Here is a 17,574-nt window from a genome sequence, read left to right as displayed (position 1 = left end):
CCGGTTGCGCGTCTTCAACACCAAGTCCATTTCCGCACCATCTGTGCCCATCATGAATATTCTTGATGAATATGTACCATTTTGCAAGGTGCCGCACATCACGGAAAGGGGCGCCTCTACTTTGGTGGGCGGGACGGGGCGATGTGGGTCGGGCCTTTGCCGCCCGATCATAACCTTAAAGATGAAGGATGTTGACAGGCAGATGAAATATCCGTTTGGGAATTATAGTTTGGTTATGGCGCTTCAATGGGGCCTACACCTGCCCGGAACGTCGACGCCTCAGAGCTACGACAACGCTGGCATTTTAATTAGCGAATATGCTAATTCGGTAAGCTAGTTTAATTGAGGAAAGAATGAGGCAATAAATATGATGTCATCAAGGTACGATAAAAGAGGTTTCATATCATCGCCGTGCTGGCGAAAAACACGTATGTTAATTTTAGTCATTTTTAAACTTTTTACATTGATGGGGTGTCCGTGTTTCGGACTTCAATCCACCTGGCTCCTTAAAAAATGATTGTTTGGGGTGCAGGTGGACTTTAGTACGTGTCACTCGGTGATTTAGGCATCACCGACCTGGGGTCTCTGCTCTGGGGCTCTCCTCTCTGGGACTCCCCTCTTTGAGTCGAGCACTTTATACACTTTAATGATTGATGATGGAAGTCAGCCCGCCCGGGTCCCAAAGGGCGACACTACGGGGAATAGAAGGAGTGGCCCGTCTTTTTTACGGCTGTGCTGGGAATCAATTATGCCAACTGTGGCTAATGAATGCACTTGGGGAAGGCACTCGCGCTTCGGCGGCCGTTTTATTCCCCCTCATTTGCATATTGATGGCGGCGGGATGTGGGGGTGATGATGGATCGCCGCGGAAACAGACGTCAGTCTTTTAACCGGCTCGTTTCAAAATGGCACCATGAATGGCGCCGGCGTTAAATGTTCAAAACGATCAAATTGAGGCATGCACATTCAAATCAAAACAAAGGTTTGAATGCGTCTCAGAGTGGAGCTTTCCCCCCCCAAAAAGACACTCTCGCTTCAGTCTACACGGTCAAAACTCAGATTTTTACCCAGAAGAAATAAAATGGTGGACAACAGATTTTTGGAGTCTGAAAATGGAAACATTTGAAAATGATTTGCCAACGATAACCAGTTTCACCGATTGAATACATACAAATACAACATGAGCCACACACTGCCCATTATGAAATGGAATATACATCAATCAATGGTTTGCCGTCACATCTGACAAGACAGGTTGTATTGAAAACAAAGTCAGGGAGCTAAGATGTGAGCCTTGAGGAATACCCATTTCAACACATTTTCGGGAAACATCCAATTATTAGGAACACCTCCACCTTTTGTCAAGTGCTTTGTTATAGCTGGAGCTGTTGTGAAAGCGCTATATAAATAAAGATGTATTGTATTATACCAAAGCAGCCATTATGGGGTGAATTCTAAGACTGGTAAATTAGAAAAGAAAATTGCCCATGACGCCAGTTTCACTCCCCATATTGAAATCAAAATCAACATGTCCAATATGCGTGAAAAAGTCTCATGGACCAATACACAAAAATCAATCAGAGTCAGACAGTTTGGTTTGAAGCAACACCTTTTGAGCAAATTTCACGTCTTGAAAGTTTGGGGAAAAAATTTCATGGACACGAAATGTCAATGACATGTCTATCATAATAGGATGCATGAAAACTCTCAAATTCCCATGCCCGGAATTGAGGGTTAGGGCAAATATTTTGGTTTGAAGTGGCCAATTTGGGGGTGAATTTCATGGCTTGTGCACATTTGCATCCCTTGTTGCCTGACAACATTAAAAGTGCTACGTTAGCTTCTCGCGCTAGCCGCTGGAGAGTGCAGCAGGTAGTATCTCAGAGTCGTCCGAGGCTAATTAGTCTGACATTTTGCCACACAGCTCCTGAGGGAGCACGAGAGACGGGAAGCCCAATAAGCACAATGACGGCCGCATGGACACTAATGAGTGCAGACCCCCACCTGGTTGTCCAACCACCCCCCCCCCCCCCCCCCCCCAACCACAAGCCCTGGGCTTTGTCAGCCGGTCAATAAAAGCGATGGAGCATATCAGCGGTGTCTTGGCTGCGGTGACATTGTTCAAGGTGGTTGGAGGTGGAGTGCGAAAAAAGGCCGTCAGTCACCCCAGTGACCACGTGAGAAGGTCAAAACATTCGGAATAAGGTGCGCCTCTTGAATTGTCTGCTGGGCGGGGCCAAAAAGCGCAACACGGCGTTTGCGCATGAATTGTTAAATGTCCCATTTTTAGCCAAATATTGACACGTGGTGAAGCAGCGCTGGAGCTGGAGAAAGCTTCTATTAGTGGAGTTTAATGAACAACATGAGTACACAACAAACACACACACACACAAGGCAGCCTCTTGGGATGTGCGACACACAGAAGCCAGTGTGTGTTGTTTTTACACGCGGAGCCCGCTCCCTCGCTTCAATCTCACGCATGATTACGCTTGATAATTAAGCTTTTTGGACGTATTCCACCAGCCGAGCAGATGCGCCAGCTGGTGACATTCATGCATTCCCAAACACGCACATGCACACAATCCTGAGGCAGAGGCCGGTCGTGCCTCCCGTCATTCATTCCGCCAGGAGTGCCACATCACAAAGGCTTTATTTCTACGACAGTATTTCATTTACAAACTAAAATCCTTGAAATGATGCAGATTTGAGGACAAGACACTCTGACAGATGACGGCGTACCGGTAGACTAAAATCTCCGTCAAATTAGAGACAACCATCTGCTTCCGATTGGGCGCATTTGGGTGAATTCCCTTGAAGGAGTTAGCAACTAACCCTAGCCACCTAACCCTAATTACATACCCTGGAAATTTCACCTAGATGGATCCTTCATTCTAAACTGGTCAACTTCTGGTACAACTGGAATTCAAGAAATTGGACCGATGGTAGTTTTTTTTTTTTTTTTAACTTTCAAGCCATGAATTTGACCCTAAAATTGCCCTTTCAGTCTAAAATGGCCAGCTTCCTGTTCAATTCCTGGTATGAGCCCTTGAGACGTTTTTCTTGTTTCCTGGCATGATCTCCATGTCCAGCAAAATTGATCACAATTGGCCAGGGGCACCGCTTTTCTAATCCGGAAGGAGGCGCTACAGGGTGATTTCGGAGACCACTGATGGGACACATTTGCAACAGGACACAGTCTTGCAAAAACTGGCGCGTTTTCGGGAACATTAACCCCCCAAAAAAGGATATTCATTCATTCAACCCGTGATGACAACCCACAGCATATATTGTCCAAGTGTGCCCTCTGGTGGTTCAACAGTCAACAACAATCAGGAGATATCTAACATGTCAGCCGGACCACTAGAGGGAGGTGTTAGTCCGTTTATCATATCCCACTGCTTTTGATATTTTTTACAGGTTCCCAAGTAGGGGAAAAAGAGAAAACTTTTCGAAGGAAAGTAATTGAAAACCTGAAACAAGATAAGTGGCGGCATGGCTGTGTTCAAAATGAACCGGCAGCTTATTAAGAACACCAAATAAGCTGTTCTAGAAGACTTATTCTGACTTTTTTTTTTCCAAACACAACGACTGCCCGAAACCTTCGTCCGGATAAGCAGCTCGGATGTATTGATGGATTTTTTTTCCCCCCACAATCACAAAAATCTGGCATTTTAACAGCACTGAATAGACTTTTGCCAAGTGGCTACAAAAAAGGGTGCCAGAGGGAATTTAAAGTCATTGTTGCTGTTCCCAGTTTGTTTCCAGTTCAAGCTATTTCTCTTCCATTTTTGCACGCAGTGAATATTTTATTTAATTATTTATTTAGGTTTTTTTGGGGGGGGGGGGTGGTATGGACACGCTCCCATCTAGCATACAACTAGCATACGCCGGCCCAAGTTGATCAAACCGGAGTTAGCCTGACGTATGACACCGGGGTTAGTGCATGTAAATACCTGACAATCACAGCGACAATCATAAAGCCGACTGGAAAATGCAAATAAAACAATCACTGACCTGAGAGAGGATGTCTGGAGTTAAGAGTCCTTGTCTCCCCCAAGCCTTCGCTTTCATCATGGATGGGCACTCAAGCGAGATCTTGACAGACGACCGAGGCTCCTCTCTGACGTACACGATGATTTGGGATCAGGCCGCCATCCCGGGTCCATCCTGCTCAACACCACTACGTGGTACCAACTGGGTGGAGGGGGTGTCTCGCGACAAGAAGAACAGAGAACCATCACCAACTCTGCCAGGTATCCCGGAGCGGGTTAGTCCACCAGTGGCCCGGTTGCCCGCTCAAAGACGCTCAAGAGTAAGTCACATTCTGCCGTCAAGAGTCTGCGGTTCCCCTGTCGCTCCTTCTTCATATCCTCTGTTCCCACCAACTGCCATTATACTCGGGGACAGCATCATTAGACACACTAACTATTCCGGTACTATGCCGGAGCCTCGATGTTGCTTTTATTGACAAATTTAACCTATTTTGGAATCGTCGTTCTTTTTACCAGCTGCACGGTGTTCGTTGAAATATTTTGGGTAGCTCAATGCAAGCAGCTAACATCCACCCAGCAGTCATCAATTCCACTCCCACCTGCCTCTTGTTTACAAATCAATCAGTGCGGGTCCCTGCTTCTTCTTCTACCACCAACCACTGTAATCAAAAGCTCACTACACCCACCTACAGGTCATTACCAGCTGCTTCCACCCAGGCGTGCCCGCCAAATTTTATTTTCTACCCGGATGTGAAAAAAAGAAGGCGGGACTGCACCAATTTTTAAAACGACTCTTAATAATAATTTTTTAAACAGATAGTTATCTTCTGAACGCCACACCTTTGTTTATAACAGTCCTTCTAGGCCCCGGTCAGAATAGTAAGGAAACGCTTAACCCAATTCCGAAGTGCAGATTTTATGACGATTTTAAAGTGCGCACCCGTGCCCTGTGATTTTACCGTTGATAATTTTAACAGGAATTTAAAACCAACATTACATTCAGTGGCTCCACTTTACCTATAAAATAAATCCAAGAAGTATTCTCTTCAGACTAGCGTATTCCCCGCCGACTTTAGAACGGCAGTGGTGAGGCCCCTTCAGAGGAAGAGCAGTTTGGACCCCAACGTTTTTAATAAGTACAGACCTGTAGCTAATTTACCGACTTTAAGTAAGATTTTAAAGAAATCTTTTGTTGTTGTTGTTGTATTTTGGATGTTTTAATTGCACTGCACTCAGTTGCATTTTTATGTAGGAAATGTTCTGCCCATGGCGCTGAATTACCCCTGCCCCCCCCCCCCCATTTTTCCTTTCATAACACACTGAAACTCCTCAGCCGGTGACTCACGGAGCAAAGCGTGACAGATCGAATCGCGCTCTGCACACTGCAATGAAGGCATGAAGATGGCCTTGCTCCACAAGTTCTTTATCATCTGCAAAGAGTGACTACTTTTAGTGCTAATTAATGAGCAGTTGTGAGCATCTTGCATTCAATATCCTATGTCTGTATTAAAGGGTGCACTACAAAATTGTGTGTCATTTTTGGGGAGGGAGGGAGCGAATTGGCATTTCAAAGAGGGCTCGTCACAATCACCAAATGTTGCATCAAGAATTCGTTCCCGTTTCTTTTGGCCGAGCAGAATTATTTAGATGATATCTTTTTTTTGTTTTACTCCTTTTCGGAATGTGTCATCATTTTAATTTGAATATTTTTTTGTAATAGTCTTCTGTATTTGTTATGGGGTGAAAATGTTTTTAAAATGTAAATAATATTTGAGCATGTATGTGACTGACTGACTGACTTAATTACAATGAGTCGAGACTTAATCGGGGAAAGGTGACCTTTCAAAGTCTAAGTGACTTCCCGACAATACACTCCTCGCAAGTTCTTAACATAATTGGCCGTGTGTGTGTGTGTGTTTTAACAGCATCTCTGACAGAAACAAAAACACTTGCCGTTATGGTTCCCTGACACACTCCGGCCGTCATCATCGACTGTGAGCAGCATTTATTATTTTTTTTTGCATGAAAACAACTGCATGTGTGTGCGTGTACATACAGTTTTTCTGAGTAGTGCGTATGGCCGCGCTGACTGTCTGGCTGTTGTAAAATTGAACAACATTGCTGGAGCGTGACTCACGCACTGACTCACTGGCCGCGCTGTTATTGGATGGGTGCGTGCGCTTCTCACACTTTGGCTCCTCTGGCAGACCAACAGTGCAATGAGTGGTGGTTCTAAGAATAAGAAAAGTACAACTACAAGAACACCGCACTTCTCTCTCACCAAAGAGCGACTTTGCAAGCGTCAACACAAACTGGTCTTGTATTTCTACTCGATGGCGATGCATGCCATGAGTGTGTAAAAAGCAGACTAGCAGCAGTAGCTAATATGGTTTGTATTAGGTCGATGGGGCAGTTACACTTGTGCGCCATGATTCTGCCTAGCAACAGCCAACCATGCAAACATGACTTTTTTTATGGAAAAGACAAAATGTTGGGGAGCTACATGTAAAATAGCATGATTTTTGGGGTTTGTTTGTTTTTTTTAATGGCACGTTAGGCAGTTATGTTTGTGCCACAAAAACTCCGCCTTGTCAAAGTTGGACACCGCTGATCCCACCCGGTACTCGTCAGATGCCTCCGGAGTCCCACAGGGCCAAAAAGGCCCACTAGGACTCCTCCTTCTGCTTCACTCGGACTCAATGTCAAAGTACCCGAACCCTTTCCCCCTCCCACAGGCGCGGAGCTCAAGTGCAGGGTGGGGCGGGGGGGCCCAGGTTGCCTCTTCGGGCCCCATGGGGTCCAGCCCTGGCCTCCAGGCACTTGTCAACCAGACCCACCTCCAGGCTTGGCTTCAAAGGGGCCCCCGGTAACTTGGTCTGGGCAAGGGGAAACCTCAGTCCATTTTTGGTCTTCATCATCAGGGCTCATATGAAAAAATGAGGGGATCGTAGAAGCTTGATTTCACTGTTACGTGTCTTGCTAAGTCAAAATATATACGTAAAAGGAATGGGATTTTTGTTGTGGTGGACATGGAATTATTTGTATTTATTTATTTTACATGATCAGTTATGATTGCGCTTCCAAGGACCGTCTAGCAACAAGCGGCTTGTATCTGTGCGTTGAGTGTGGCCGACGACCATGACTGCAGCTTCCTGAGGAGTTGTGAGCGTCACCATGGAGAGGATATCGGTTTGTCTGTATTGTGACGTCAGCGAACAGTTTCTGATTTCTGGGAGTTAGCGGCGCGCTACGGCGGGGTCACGGCGAGCTGGCGAGTTTGTCTCGGCGTTGGTCAACCTCAGCTGTGTTGACAGTGAAACGCTTCCTGGTAGACAAGTGCACCGGTTATCTGTGGGCCGGCGACCTTCGTCAACTCCATAAAATTTTTTTTAAAAAGTGCCTGAACCTTGGCCCGCCTCATCAACGCACCCGCTGCGCACTGCGACTTATTGTTATTGAGCAGCGGTGGCGGAAAGAATTGACTTTGAAGTGAGAACCAGTCAGGAAAAAGTTAATAGGGTTCCTTCAATTTTGCGGATGGGTCAGGAAAATGAACAGCTCGCTTTCAAAATCAATAGCGATCTCAAATAATACTGCACAGCAACATGCACAAGGAAAATATAAGCCAAAAAGCATTCTGACAAATCCAAAATATTTCAAAGAACAAAAATCCTGCGAGAAAAAAACGGTTCCTATCTTTGTGTCTTCCATGTTGCCACACAACATAAAAACAGAAACGCAATAAATGTGGCTGGCACATCACAGGGGGGGAGGGGGGCGGGGGGGTCCCCACTGCGCCATAAAAACAAGAACACACACGCGGACAGAGGAGCATGGGACAGCCTGGGAACGGTTGTCAGTGGACTAAGAAGGTCTATCCCTTGAGGATTTAGTTGTCCTCGGTGGAATGCGGCCTCTCGGCTCTCATGGTTGAGCTACGCCGACACGCACACACACGCACCCGGGCACACACACACACACACACACACACACACACACACACACACACACACACACACACACACACACACACACACACACACACACACAGTGTCCCAGCCATGCCCTCTTACACATGACTGAGAAGTGACAGAAGGCATCTAGGAATAGGACGCCTGGCCATGCAAGCGGGGGGGGGGGGGTGGGGGGGGGGGAGATTTCGAGGAGCCCACTGGGCTCGGGGAATGTGACACGAACCCGAGAGGCAGCAGACGACCGATCGAAGGATAAGTTGTGTTCCCGAGCCAGACGCCGGAAACCAGCCACACTTTTAGATAGCTTGTCGACAAACAAAAAAGTAGACTACGGCTAAGCTTTGGTGTGCGTCACCACAGCATGCCTACTTTTTTTTTTTTTTTTTTTTTGCTTTTGGAAAGTTTGTTGCCATGGCGACAGTGGGTAATTAAGCACGGCCAATTGCGCAACTGGCCTGGAGCGGATGCAAAGATTGCTTCATCCGCATACATCCTCGTCCTTGCCTCGTTAACCAGTATTGGGAAAGCAGAAACATGTTCTCCCAAACATTTTGCAGAGAAGTTGAGCTCAAGTTGAGAGCGCCATTTTTTTTGCTCTGATTGGAGACCCTAGTGAGTGAGTGGCAAGTACTGTACACAAAAAAAAATTAGCAAATTGTCAAACATTTCTGAGCATTTGCTAAAAAAAAATGCATGTGCACAATTCCTCAAATTTCTGAATTGTCGCATAACTAATTCCAAAACGTTTCCAATTATATTTTACTTCAGTGACCCAATAGTTTTATAGTGTGCAGACTAAAAAAAAAAAAAAAAAAGACAACTTAAAATGTTTTCCCCATTTTGCATAATTTCACTTATCATTTACATATCATTATTTTATTAGAATGTGATGTGACCCAGTCAACTCAACTGACATGACAACAAACAGCAGTTTGGCACAGAGTGAACAAGAAGTGACTCAAAAAATTCATTGCCACTCCCAGTTTAGTTTAGACAGAAGTTTACTTTCAAAATAAACATCAAATAGATGTGTATTTAAAAACAAGCTACGCCCTCTTAGCTTCCAGCTTAGAAACAATGCAAAAGCCCATAGAATGGCTAACATATAATAAGTGTCGTTCTGTTCTAACCCTTTAAGCAGCGGATATTTGAACGCCAACTGTGGCGCAACACGTGTAGACAGGCATATATTCTTTATCCTCTAATTGTATTGCAGTTTAATGACCAATTGTGACTGTATTTATGCATATGTCTGTGTTTTCCTTTTTCAAAAATATTGCAAAGGTTTTTTTTTGGGGGGGGGGGGCGACATTCCATTAATTTCAATAGGGAAAGGTGGTTTGTGATACGAGTGGCCACAGAAACGTTTCAACTTATTTCTCAAGGCACCACTGTGTATTCTAAAGTCCTGAGGGCTAGTCACCTTGTCCTCATCTCGAGTTACCGACATGTTCCCACCTAAGGGGCAAATATGCGGGAGGGGGCGGGGGGGCACGTGCTGCCGCAGTTAACCTTGGCGTGAGCATGGAGGGGCCAGCCTACCCCCTTGACTGGGGGAGAGGGGAGGACCTCCACCAAGGACAATGTGATGGGACAGGACACGCAAAGGTTTTGTTTTTTTGGAGGGGGCAGAGGGGTGAGAGAAAAAGTATGAAGTTAATAGGAGGGCCCCCACAACTGTCTGCAGGGGGATTTGCCGTGGAATGAATTTCATGAGTAAGTGCTTCTGCTTCAGCGGCACTTATGCCATCTCTGTTAAGAAAAGAAACTACATCGGTCCGATGACCGACATGTGGTCTTCACTTGACTCGCTTGGTAATCCGTCATGTTTTGTTTAGTTTTTTTTGGGGGTGGGGCTGCGTTTTCCAGCCCCAAAGCGTTGACCCCGATGCATGTTGAACAGTGAACGTGCAAAACACAGCAGTGCGCCGCCTCAACTCTAAGCTACTGGAAATGAAAAACTTGGTCCAATCGGGATCATTTGGAGAGCATTTTTGCGTCACGTGACCCTAATGCAATTACATGAGCCTGCAGGGATGGAAAATGATGGGCGAAAATGGGCTTGTAGCCACTGATTTCACAAGTGAAAATCCATATTGGCAAGAAGGAATGATAAACTAGTATATAGGGACGCAATAAAAGAAACAGGCCCACAAGTGGACACGAAATGGAGAAACAGCAGTAGTCATCCACTTGTTGCTAGCCAGAATTCACAGGGCTCAATTACAACCGCCCCACAGGCCGATGAGAAAATTTTCAACTTTAATCATTGCCTGGCGTTAAATATAAAACTCCCATTGTCAAGAAAAATGACATGCTATCGACAAAGTAGGATTGTGCAAGAATACACTTATTTTTTCAAAGATGTCAAAATTTTCTTCCCAGCGTAGGTTTTGTCGCTAGGCAGATTTCACAGGGTGCATTCGTTATTGGCAATTTAATCACTGCTTTGTGCACTTGTTAGAAGGGATGACAAACTACCCCCCACGACATGCCAAAAAACTTTGGGGAACTTTTATGAGATGATGCTAGCTCATGTGCTACTTGGCAGAAATCACGGAGCTCAATCATAATTCCCTCACTTCTGATTGTAATATGGAAGGCAAACCAGTGATTAGGGGACAAAACTATAAAAGCCAGAAGAAAAATGTGCTTGTAGGCATTCATTGTGCAATGAAATCATTGTTCTGTATTGACACACTGAAGGGGAAAAAAACAAAAGCAATGAGTTGACATTAATTTATAGTTGTTTCTTTTAAATCAAATTAAGTGGCGAAAGAAAAAAAAACAATGCTGTACTTCAGCCTGCTTTTCCAATCACTGTTTATTGCAGATGTGTCCGTGTTTGTGTGTGTGTGTTTGTGAAGGAGCTCCACCATTGCGCAATGCGTCGGCCTCTTTTGCCCAAAGCAAATAGCAGCGTTCGAAGAAAGAGGAAAGGCAGGTTGAGCTGTGTGAAAGGTTGTTTTTTTTTTCTCGTTTTGCACTCTTTCATCTGACACACTTGCACAATTTTCTGTCTCATCGGCTAAATTGAGCAACACGCGACATGATAATGTAATAAGAGCGAGCAAAGCCTTTGCGGGCGAGTCACGCGTGTCCTAGCAATTGAAACGTGGGGATGTTTTTCAAGGTTTCCTTTTGCTATATAGAGTACTTGCTCGCATTCCTAAAACCGCTGTACAATCACAAAGGCCCAGCCGGGGTTGCCAGGTGGTGTTGTAAGTTTGCATTTCTGAAAGGCCAAATATGGCCCAAGGACCGGAAATGTTAATAAACACACATTTTAATAGCATATAAAATCAATACAGTGTCATTTGACTGCAGCAAATCTGCCTGGACGAACATAACGCACTGAATGCATGTGGTGTGAAAGGCGATCCACCTGGTTCAATTCTACACCCCCCTGATTTCTGTTTTGAAGGACTCACCGACGCAAACGTATTGACATTCTTAGCCTAAATAATTTCTCCACAGTGGTCAAAAGTGGTGCTCTACCTGGCTCTGTTCTAAAGGCCCCTTTATTATCGCGAAAGACTCACAAGATTAAAAATACACAATCATAACTATGCATCTTTTATGAATGATGTGTAGTTGGTGACAGCGTGTCAATCGAAATCATTGCACAAATGTAAAAACAAAAACGTCCTTTGACAAACTCACCATAAAAGAACAATTTAGAAAGGCTCACAAGACCAAGGAAGATGCTAAACAATCACAGTTCTGTATGTTTGGGGACCGATGCACGGTTATAGAAAATGTTCATCAAATTTAGTCCAATTCCTCAGTCCGCGAAAAAAAAAAAAAAAGTAAGCATTGTTTCACTTTGGTTCTCTTCCAAGCCGCCTGTGTTCTATTTTAAACTCATGAATCATAATTATGTGGATGTTTATTGAATGATCCACAAACACCAAAAACAGTTTCTCCACAAACATTTAAAACGGGGGTTCCACCTGACTCTATTCGAGGGCCCACTGCCGTTGGATCTTAACGGCACATTCTGCCCAAATAGTTGGAGAGCACGTGTCGATTTCAGATCACTTTTTCACTTTCCACGGGCGCAAACGTTTCATCTGAATCACTTTATAAATACTTCTCTTCCATAGCAAACGGTGCGTTGACTGACCGCACGAGGTACAGTTCCCCATGATGACTAGCGCACATGGAAAGTCACTGTTTGTGTTTGTAGATTATTAATAAACATCCCTTTGTTCAAAACAGACAATGCGATTACTTTCATATTTATATGCAAAAATAGTTACGTAGCGTATGCGCGCCAATCCTACGCAGTCACTTCAGGCCACACATTTTAATTAGCTCTCGCATAACATTGAGTGTAGCTCATAATGGCGTATTCCAAGCACTGAAGGATGTTTGCGTTGTGTGAGAATTCCCAAACGCTGGAGTCACTCGTCTTTGTGTGGGAAAGTGACACAACTGCCGGGCGCACACGCACGCACGAACACACACACTCACACACACACACACACACACACACACTCGAGCAACAGTGTTTCGAATGTGAATATGTAACGTGTCGGCGCAAGCCACATGATCTTAAAAGTACGGTACATTTAAATACTCTCTCGCTCGTCTCCGGTTAGGCCTTTCATTCTCAACGTCTGGACTCGGATTTGAGATGCTAGGGCCGTATGGTGGCATTCAACTCACTTCACAAGTGTGTTAGCTTAGCAGGCTACTTCCTGGTTCCTATATGCTAAATGACAATAACAGCATTCCCTATTAAGACAGCATGAGATTGTCCTGCCCTCTGAAAAAGGCTTTACCCGGCCCACCCCCACGAAATTGCGCCATATCCCCGTTCAAAGGCCGGCAGCGATCATTTGCACGCTTGTCAGAAACGCTCTGGCTGCGCAGGAAGCCCAAAACGTGAACGAGTCCAGATGTCGGCTGCGGGATCCCGTCCTTACCCGAAGGACATCCTGCTCGTCGCACTTTACTCTTCATTCATCATCCCCGCTCGTACTCTGCGGATGTTTACATTAGGCCGTGAGTGATGGCTCGTCGGCCATAAAAGAACCGCGGCGAGACAGCGCGTCTTCCAAGACTCCGTCAGATGGGACGCGAGAGGCTCGTCCAAAGAAACTTCACGGTTGGCTCCAACCTCAGTCGTCCGTACGAATAAAGATTGAGCTAAGCTGCCATGTGTATGACCTCATGATGCATGGCCAGGCACATTTTTGCGCTACGATGAGATCACAGTCTCATACGGGACAGCATTCCACATCTTAATTCGATCTGCCAGAAGACACCTTCGTCTGTTTCTATTATTCCAAAACTTATTGTGTGGAAAGGTAAAGAACTAGCTAACAACAATGCAGCTCTGCTTAGCTTGTAGCTTTGACGTGCTCATCTTTTTCATTGTACAATAACCACCCGCCCACCCACCCCGGCCCCACCATTGCAGGTTATAACTCCACTAGCTGGTTCGCCGCCCTCTGGGCGGCTCATCAGCTAGTTCCTGCGGAAGGCTGGTAAGGTGGGCCTTCGGCCCACAAAAGTGTTGTTGCTTGGTTCAACTTTTTGTTTATCTTCATTGCTTATCGCGAAAATAAAGAGATGTTTAGCTCTACTAAATAACTAACAATTTCATTGCAATCCTTGTGGGTAGACAACATTTTTTCGCTAAGATGCCCGCGCGATCGTAGTGAGCCACTGCCTGAGCGGCGCAGTGGTGGCGCACAGCGGCGCGGTGAAGTAGGTACATTTTGAAAAGGGACAGACGGAAGGACAGACCGCGTGCGGGACGACGCGCAAAATATATATAGATTTTGTTTGGGGCTGCACAACTGTACATTTGTAAGCAGAAAAGCAAACGAAAGCGTTTGAAACGCTTCATTTTTTGCTGTCAAGATTAGAAAGATATTATTGAATGTCTGAAATCCTCTACCATCCTGCGTTTTTCACCCACAAAAAGCAACGGTTGAATGAATCTCTTGCGTGATTATTGACAGTTAGTGTGAGATGATAAAGTTGGTAGGTTTGAAAAAAATAAAACAGGATTTATGAACACAAGAATCTTTAGATTTCATATTTTTGTTGCGTTGGTATAATTTTACAGTGTAAGGACCTTGAGGGAAGACAAAAATAAGTATTACAATGAGACTCGATTCCCCATCTGGATGGTCGATGGTCACATCCCATCTGAATGGGAAGTTGGCTCCACTCTCTACTGTATGAGCAATGACCAGAAAAGAGGAAGTGGAAGAAGAATGTCCACCTACACACTCAAACACAATGGGAAGTGTGTATTCGGTGCGGTTTGTCTGCCCACGTAATTTCACAGGGTATTTTGTCAAAGTCCACGTCCTCCCAGCTGACTTCACGTGTAACACAAGCCAGATGGCGGAAAAGTGATTCCCTTCACGGAATCAAAAAGACTGACGTTGAAAATGAGACCTTCTCGATGGTTGTTGTTGTTTGTTTTGTTTTTTGTAAGCAACTTTTCGGCTGTCCGTCAGATCCCGCGCAAGTGAACGTGTCGTGTCTTAGGGGATAGGTTTTGCGTCGCAGTAAGGTTGAAGAGTTTATCGATTGGGCTAAATTGATTGGTTATCGTTTAAGGGTTAGGTGTGCGTTTTCGGATGAAGGCTTTGGTTTATCGAAGAGGATGATTTTAAGGGTTAGTTGTAAGGGTGAGGGCGATAAATTGCAAACAAATCTCTGAGCGATAAAGTTGCAGGAACTTTCACCAAAAAAAAAAAAAAAAGGTCAAAGATTCTGAAACTGAATGTAAGCAAAAGTGAAAAAGAAAAAATAAATAGATTCTTCCTCAGCCAAAATTTCACTTCCTGTTTTTACACAATCCATCTCGCAAAAAAAAAAAAAACAACAACAAAGGCTAATGGAAACCACCTTGGCAAAGATAACGGTGAAGAAAACTGATTGTGTGTGGGGGCGTGCCGCTCGCATGCGTGAGAGAGATAGAGAAAGAAAAAAAATTATAATAATTTTGTTTGTTCAGATCATAAAAAAAATAACATTTGCCAAAATGGTGCAGGCTCCGACTGGCCTACGGTCTGGCAATACTTTTTTTTTTCCATTCCTAAGGCACAAATGAGTCACGGAAGCACCCGGATGAGTCACCAGACTTTTTATTACTGATAGCTGTCAACTTGCACAATCGGCACACAAACGGCTAAAAATAATCCACAATCAAGGAAGTGGACGGCAAACGCTTCGTTCACGTCATGTATGTGTCATCTCTGTAATGTCATGACTCCGCCCACCAGACGTTCTCGATAACCCCGCGCGACAGAAATAAGCCGCGGTTAAAGATGAGCTGGTCGGCCATGAGCGCGTGCGCGTCATGCCCGAGTTGACAGCAAGCATGTGCGCCACGGCTTTGGTCTGGCACGACTGCTTTAGAGTGCCTTGTTGTCTGCCTTGAGTGCAAGCATGTCACAAGCAGGAAGAACAAGATTAAAAAAAAAAAAAAAAGAATTAAAGTCCGACGCATCAGTCTGATTTTACAGTCAGGGTGTGGACCGTGGCCGAGGGCTGTTGCCGTCACTTTAGAGCGTCTCGTTGTCAAGAGCGAGTGCATGTCATGGAGAGAAAGGGAGATTTTTTTTTTTTTTTTTGGACAGCCTGTGTGTGGCCCGGGAAAAATCTGTCCGGTTGTTGATAACACGTTTACAAGACATTTATTTTTGCTTGACAAATGCACGACAGAATTTGCTGCTGTTCTCGTGAAACCGACTCTACAAACGGCGAGAATCTGGGCCCGACGGAAAAGTGTTGCTTCCATGAACCTTTCCGGGAAAATCTCCCCAAATAGTCCACGTGGTTTCGAAGTGCGAACACCTTCTCATTTGTTCAGCTGTTCCTGGTACGTCCCAAAATAGATGAATCACGAGAGACTCTCCAGGTGCGAAACAGGCTGGGCTCATTCCGGTGGCGACGAAACCAGACAAGAATGTTTTTGTTTGCAATGGGCAGATTGGGCAGAAACCGGAATGTCAACAATGCCACTTGTCACCGACATTGAATGTTCCACGTCGCGATAAAGTTGCCTTTGACTAATTACGAGACATTTTCAAAAGCAGACAGGCACGGAGTCTCCATTTGTAACGCCACAGAAACGAACGGAATAGCTCAAAAAGTGAAAAACCACACGTGACCCGATTTTCTCATTCTCGGAGAAATGAAGCATCAGTGGGACATTTTTAACTTTGACTTGAGCGCAAAAATTTGACACTTACATTTTCTTTTAAGCCTTTTAGGGACAGCGGTTACTACAGTGGACAGCAGATCATGTCATCATGTTACCAGGTTGTCATTCTTGGTGGATGAAAGGCTTAAAGGTCATCATATTTTCAAGCCGTGCATCAAGTGCTCAGAGCAATAATTAGCCATCCCTTTTTGTGGCTGGATTTATAAATAAAAAATAAAAAATAAAAAAGACTATTATGATATTTCACTTAAAGCTCACAAATTACAAGGGGAAAAAAGTCAGTGTTTTTCTTGGATTATTTTGATTTCATTCTTGTTGTGTTGTTAGAAGAAAAAATTGATAGTCTTTTTTTTGATAACTTGTGTACTGTAATGACATAAATATACAATTTGGTGCTTGTAACAATGGGACTGAATTTGTGTAATATTTGGATTTTGAAAAAAAATCACATTAATCTCAAACTATAATAGCACAAAAAATTAAACGCTTCATTTTTTTTAAGGCAGAATCTTTGGATGTTATTGCTGTAAAAATGAACACTCATTTTATGTTGGCGCAAATCTTTTAATGCCGCAAAGAGAAAATCGCAACTTCATTGTCATCCTATTCCGACATGGATCTCACATTATTTTCTTTGCATGATTCCGAGCGGCGCGACGAGCATTTTCGGGCCAATTATTATCCAAAGCTCTTGCTTACGCGTCACAAATCCTTCAAATTAGAGTTTCTATTAGCTTGCAATCAAAAGGTAATCTTGAGGAATTACCGACGCCATTGTGGCGTCATCTGCGTGTCAACAAGCAGACGTGCCAACGCGAACGCCAAGAGCACGGTCGGCGCTTTCACCAGCGCGTTACACAAGGCTTCCCGTTTGTCTTTTCCCCACAGCAGGGTGCGTTTGTTTCCTTTCGTCGTGGCGGGCGCACGCGCGCGTCCACTTCCTATCACGTTAATTTGGCTCAGAGAGTCTGAGTAGTCGATTTCGATGAAGTCACGTGACCTACCACGTCGACGGCGATTGAGAATTTTTTTTTTTCTCCCCCATGCAAGAAGCTAGCACACGTCAGGTGATTTGATTCGAACCAAAGCCTGGGAAATGCTTTTCATTTCATATTTGGTTCACGTGGGACAGGATACTTTGATGCGCTTGTAGAGGGACATTTTGAAACGCGAACATTGACTTGAATACCGAAACCAGCCTGCAAATCTTAACTGTGAGATGATAGGCTACTTTGAAAACAATTATTCACGCTTCAGAAGCCCATTTGAAACCTCGACTTTTAATTCGACAAAACACAAAGCCTGGCTTGAAACCCTAACACAGACTTGAAAACATAATTTGAAACTTATCACACTGTGATATACAATTGATACCTCCAAGTACACGGCGTAAAATGTCATGAAAAATAAT

The 17,574-nt window shown here is 44.5% G+C and overlaps 1 protein-coding gene across 2 annotated transcripts in view; it reads right to left on the bottom strand.

Moving 5' to 3' along the window:
* lratd2a (LRAT domain containing 2a) overlaps positions 1–17,574 on the bottom strand; it is a 151,687-nt gene that overhangs the window by 119,932 nt on the left and 14,181 nt on the right. Inside the window, exon 3 of one of the 2 annotated variants that reach the window (XM_052070665.1) lies at positions 4,261–4,385. The exons of the other annotated variant lie outside the window; for it this stretch is intronic. Within the exon in view, the coding sequence (XP_051926625.1) occupies positions 4,269–4,385 (117 nt within the window). The 3' untranslated portion in view covers positions 4,261–4,268. Of the gene's footprint in view, positions 1–4,260; positions 4,386–17,574 lie in introns of those variants that run through there. 2 annotated transcript variants of the gene reach the window in all.

This window comes from Hippocampus zosterae, chromosome 7 (assembly GCF_025434085.1).
Source record: "Hippocampus zosterae strain Florida chromosome 7, ASM2543408v3, whole genome shotgun sequence".
Classification (NCBI taxonomy): domain Eukaryota; kingdom Metazoa; phylum Chordata; class Actinopteri; order Syngnathiformes; family Syngnathidae; genus Hippocampus; species Hippocampus zosterae.
This window is presented reverse-complemented; position numbering and strand designations above follow the sequence as displayed.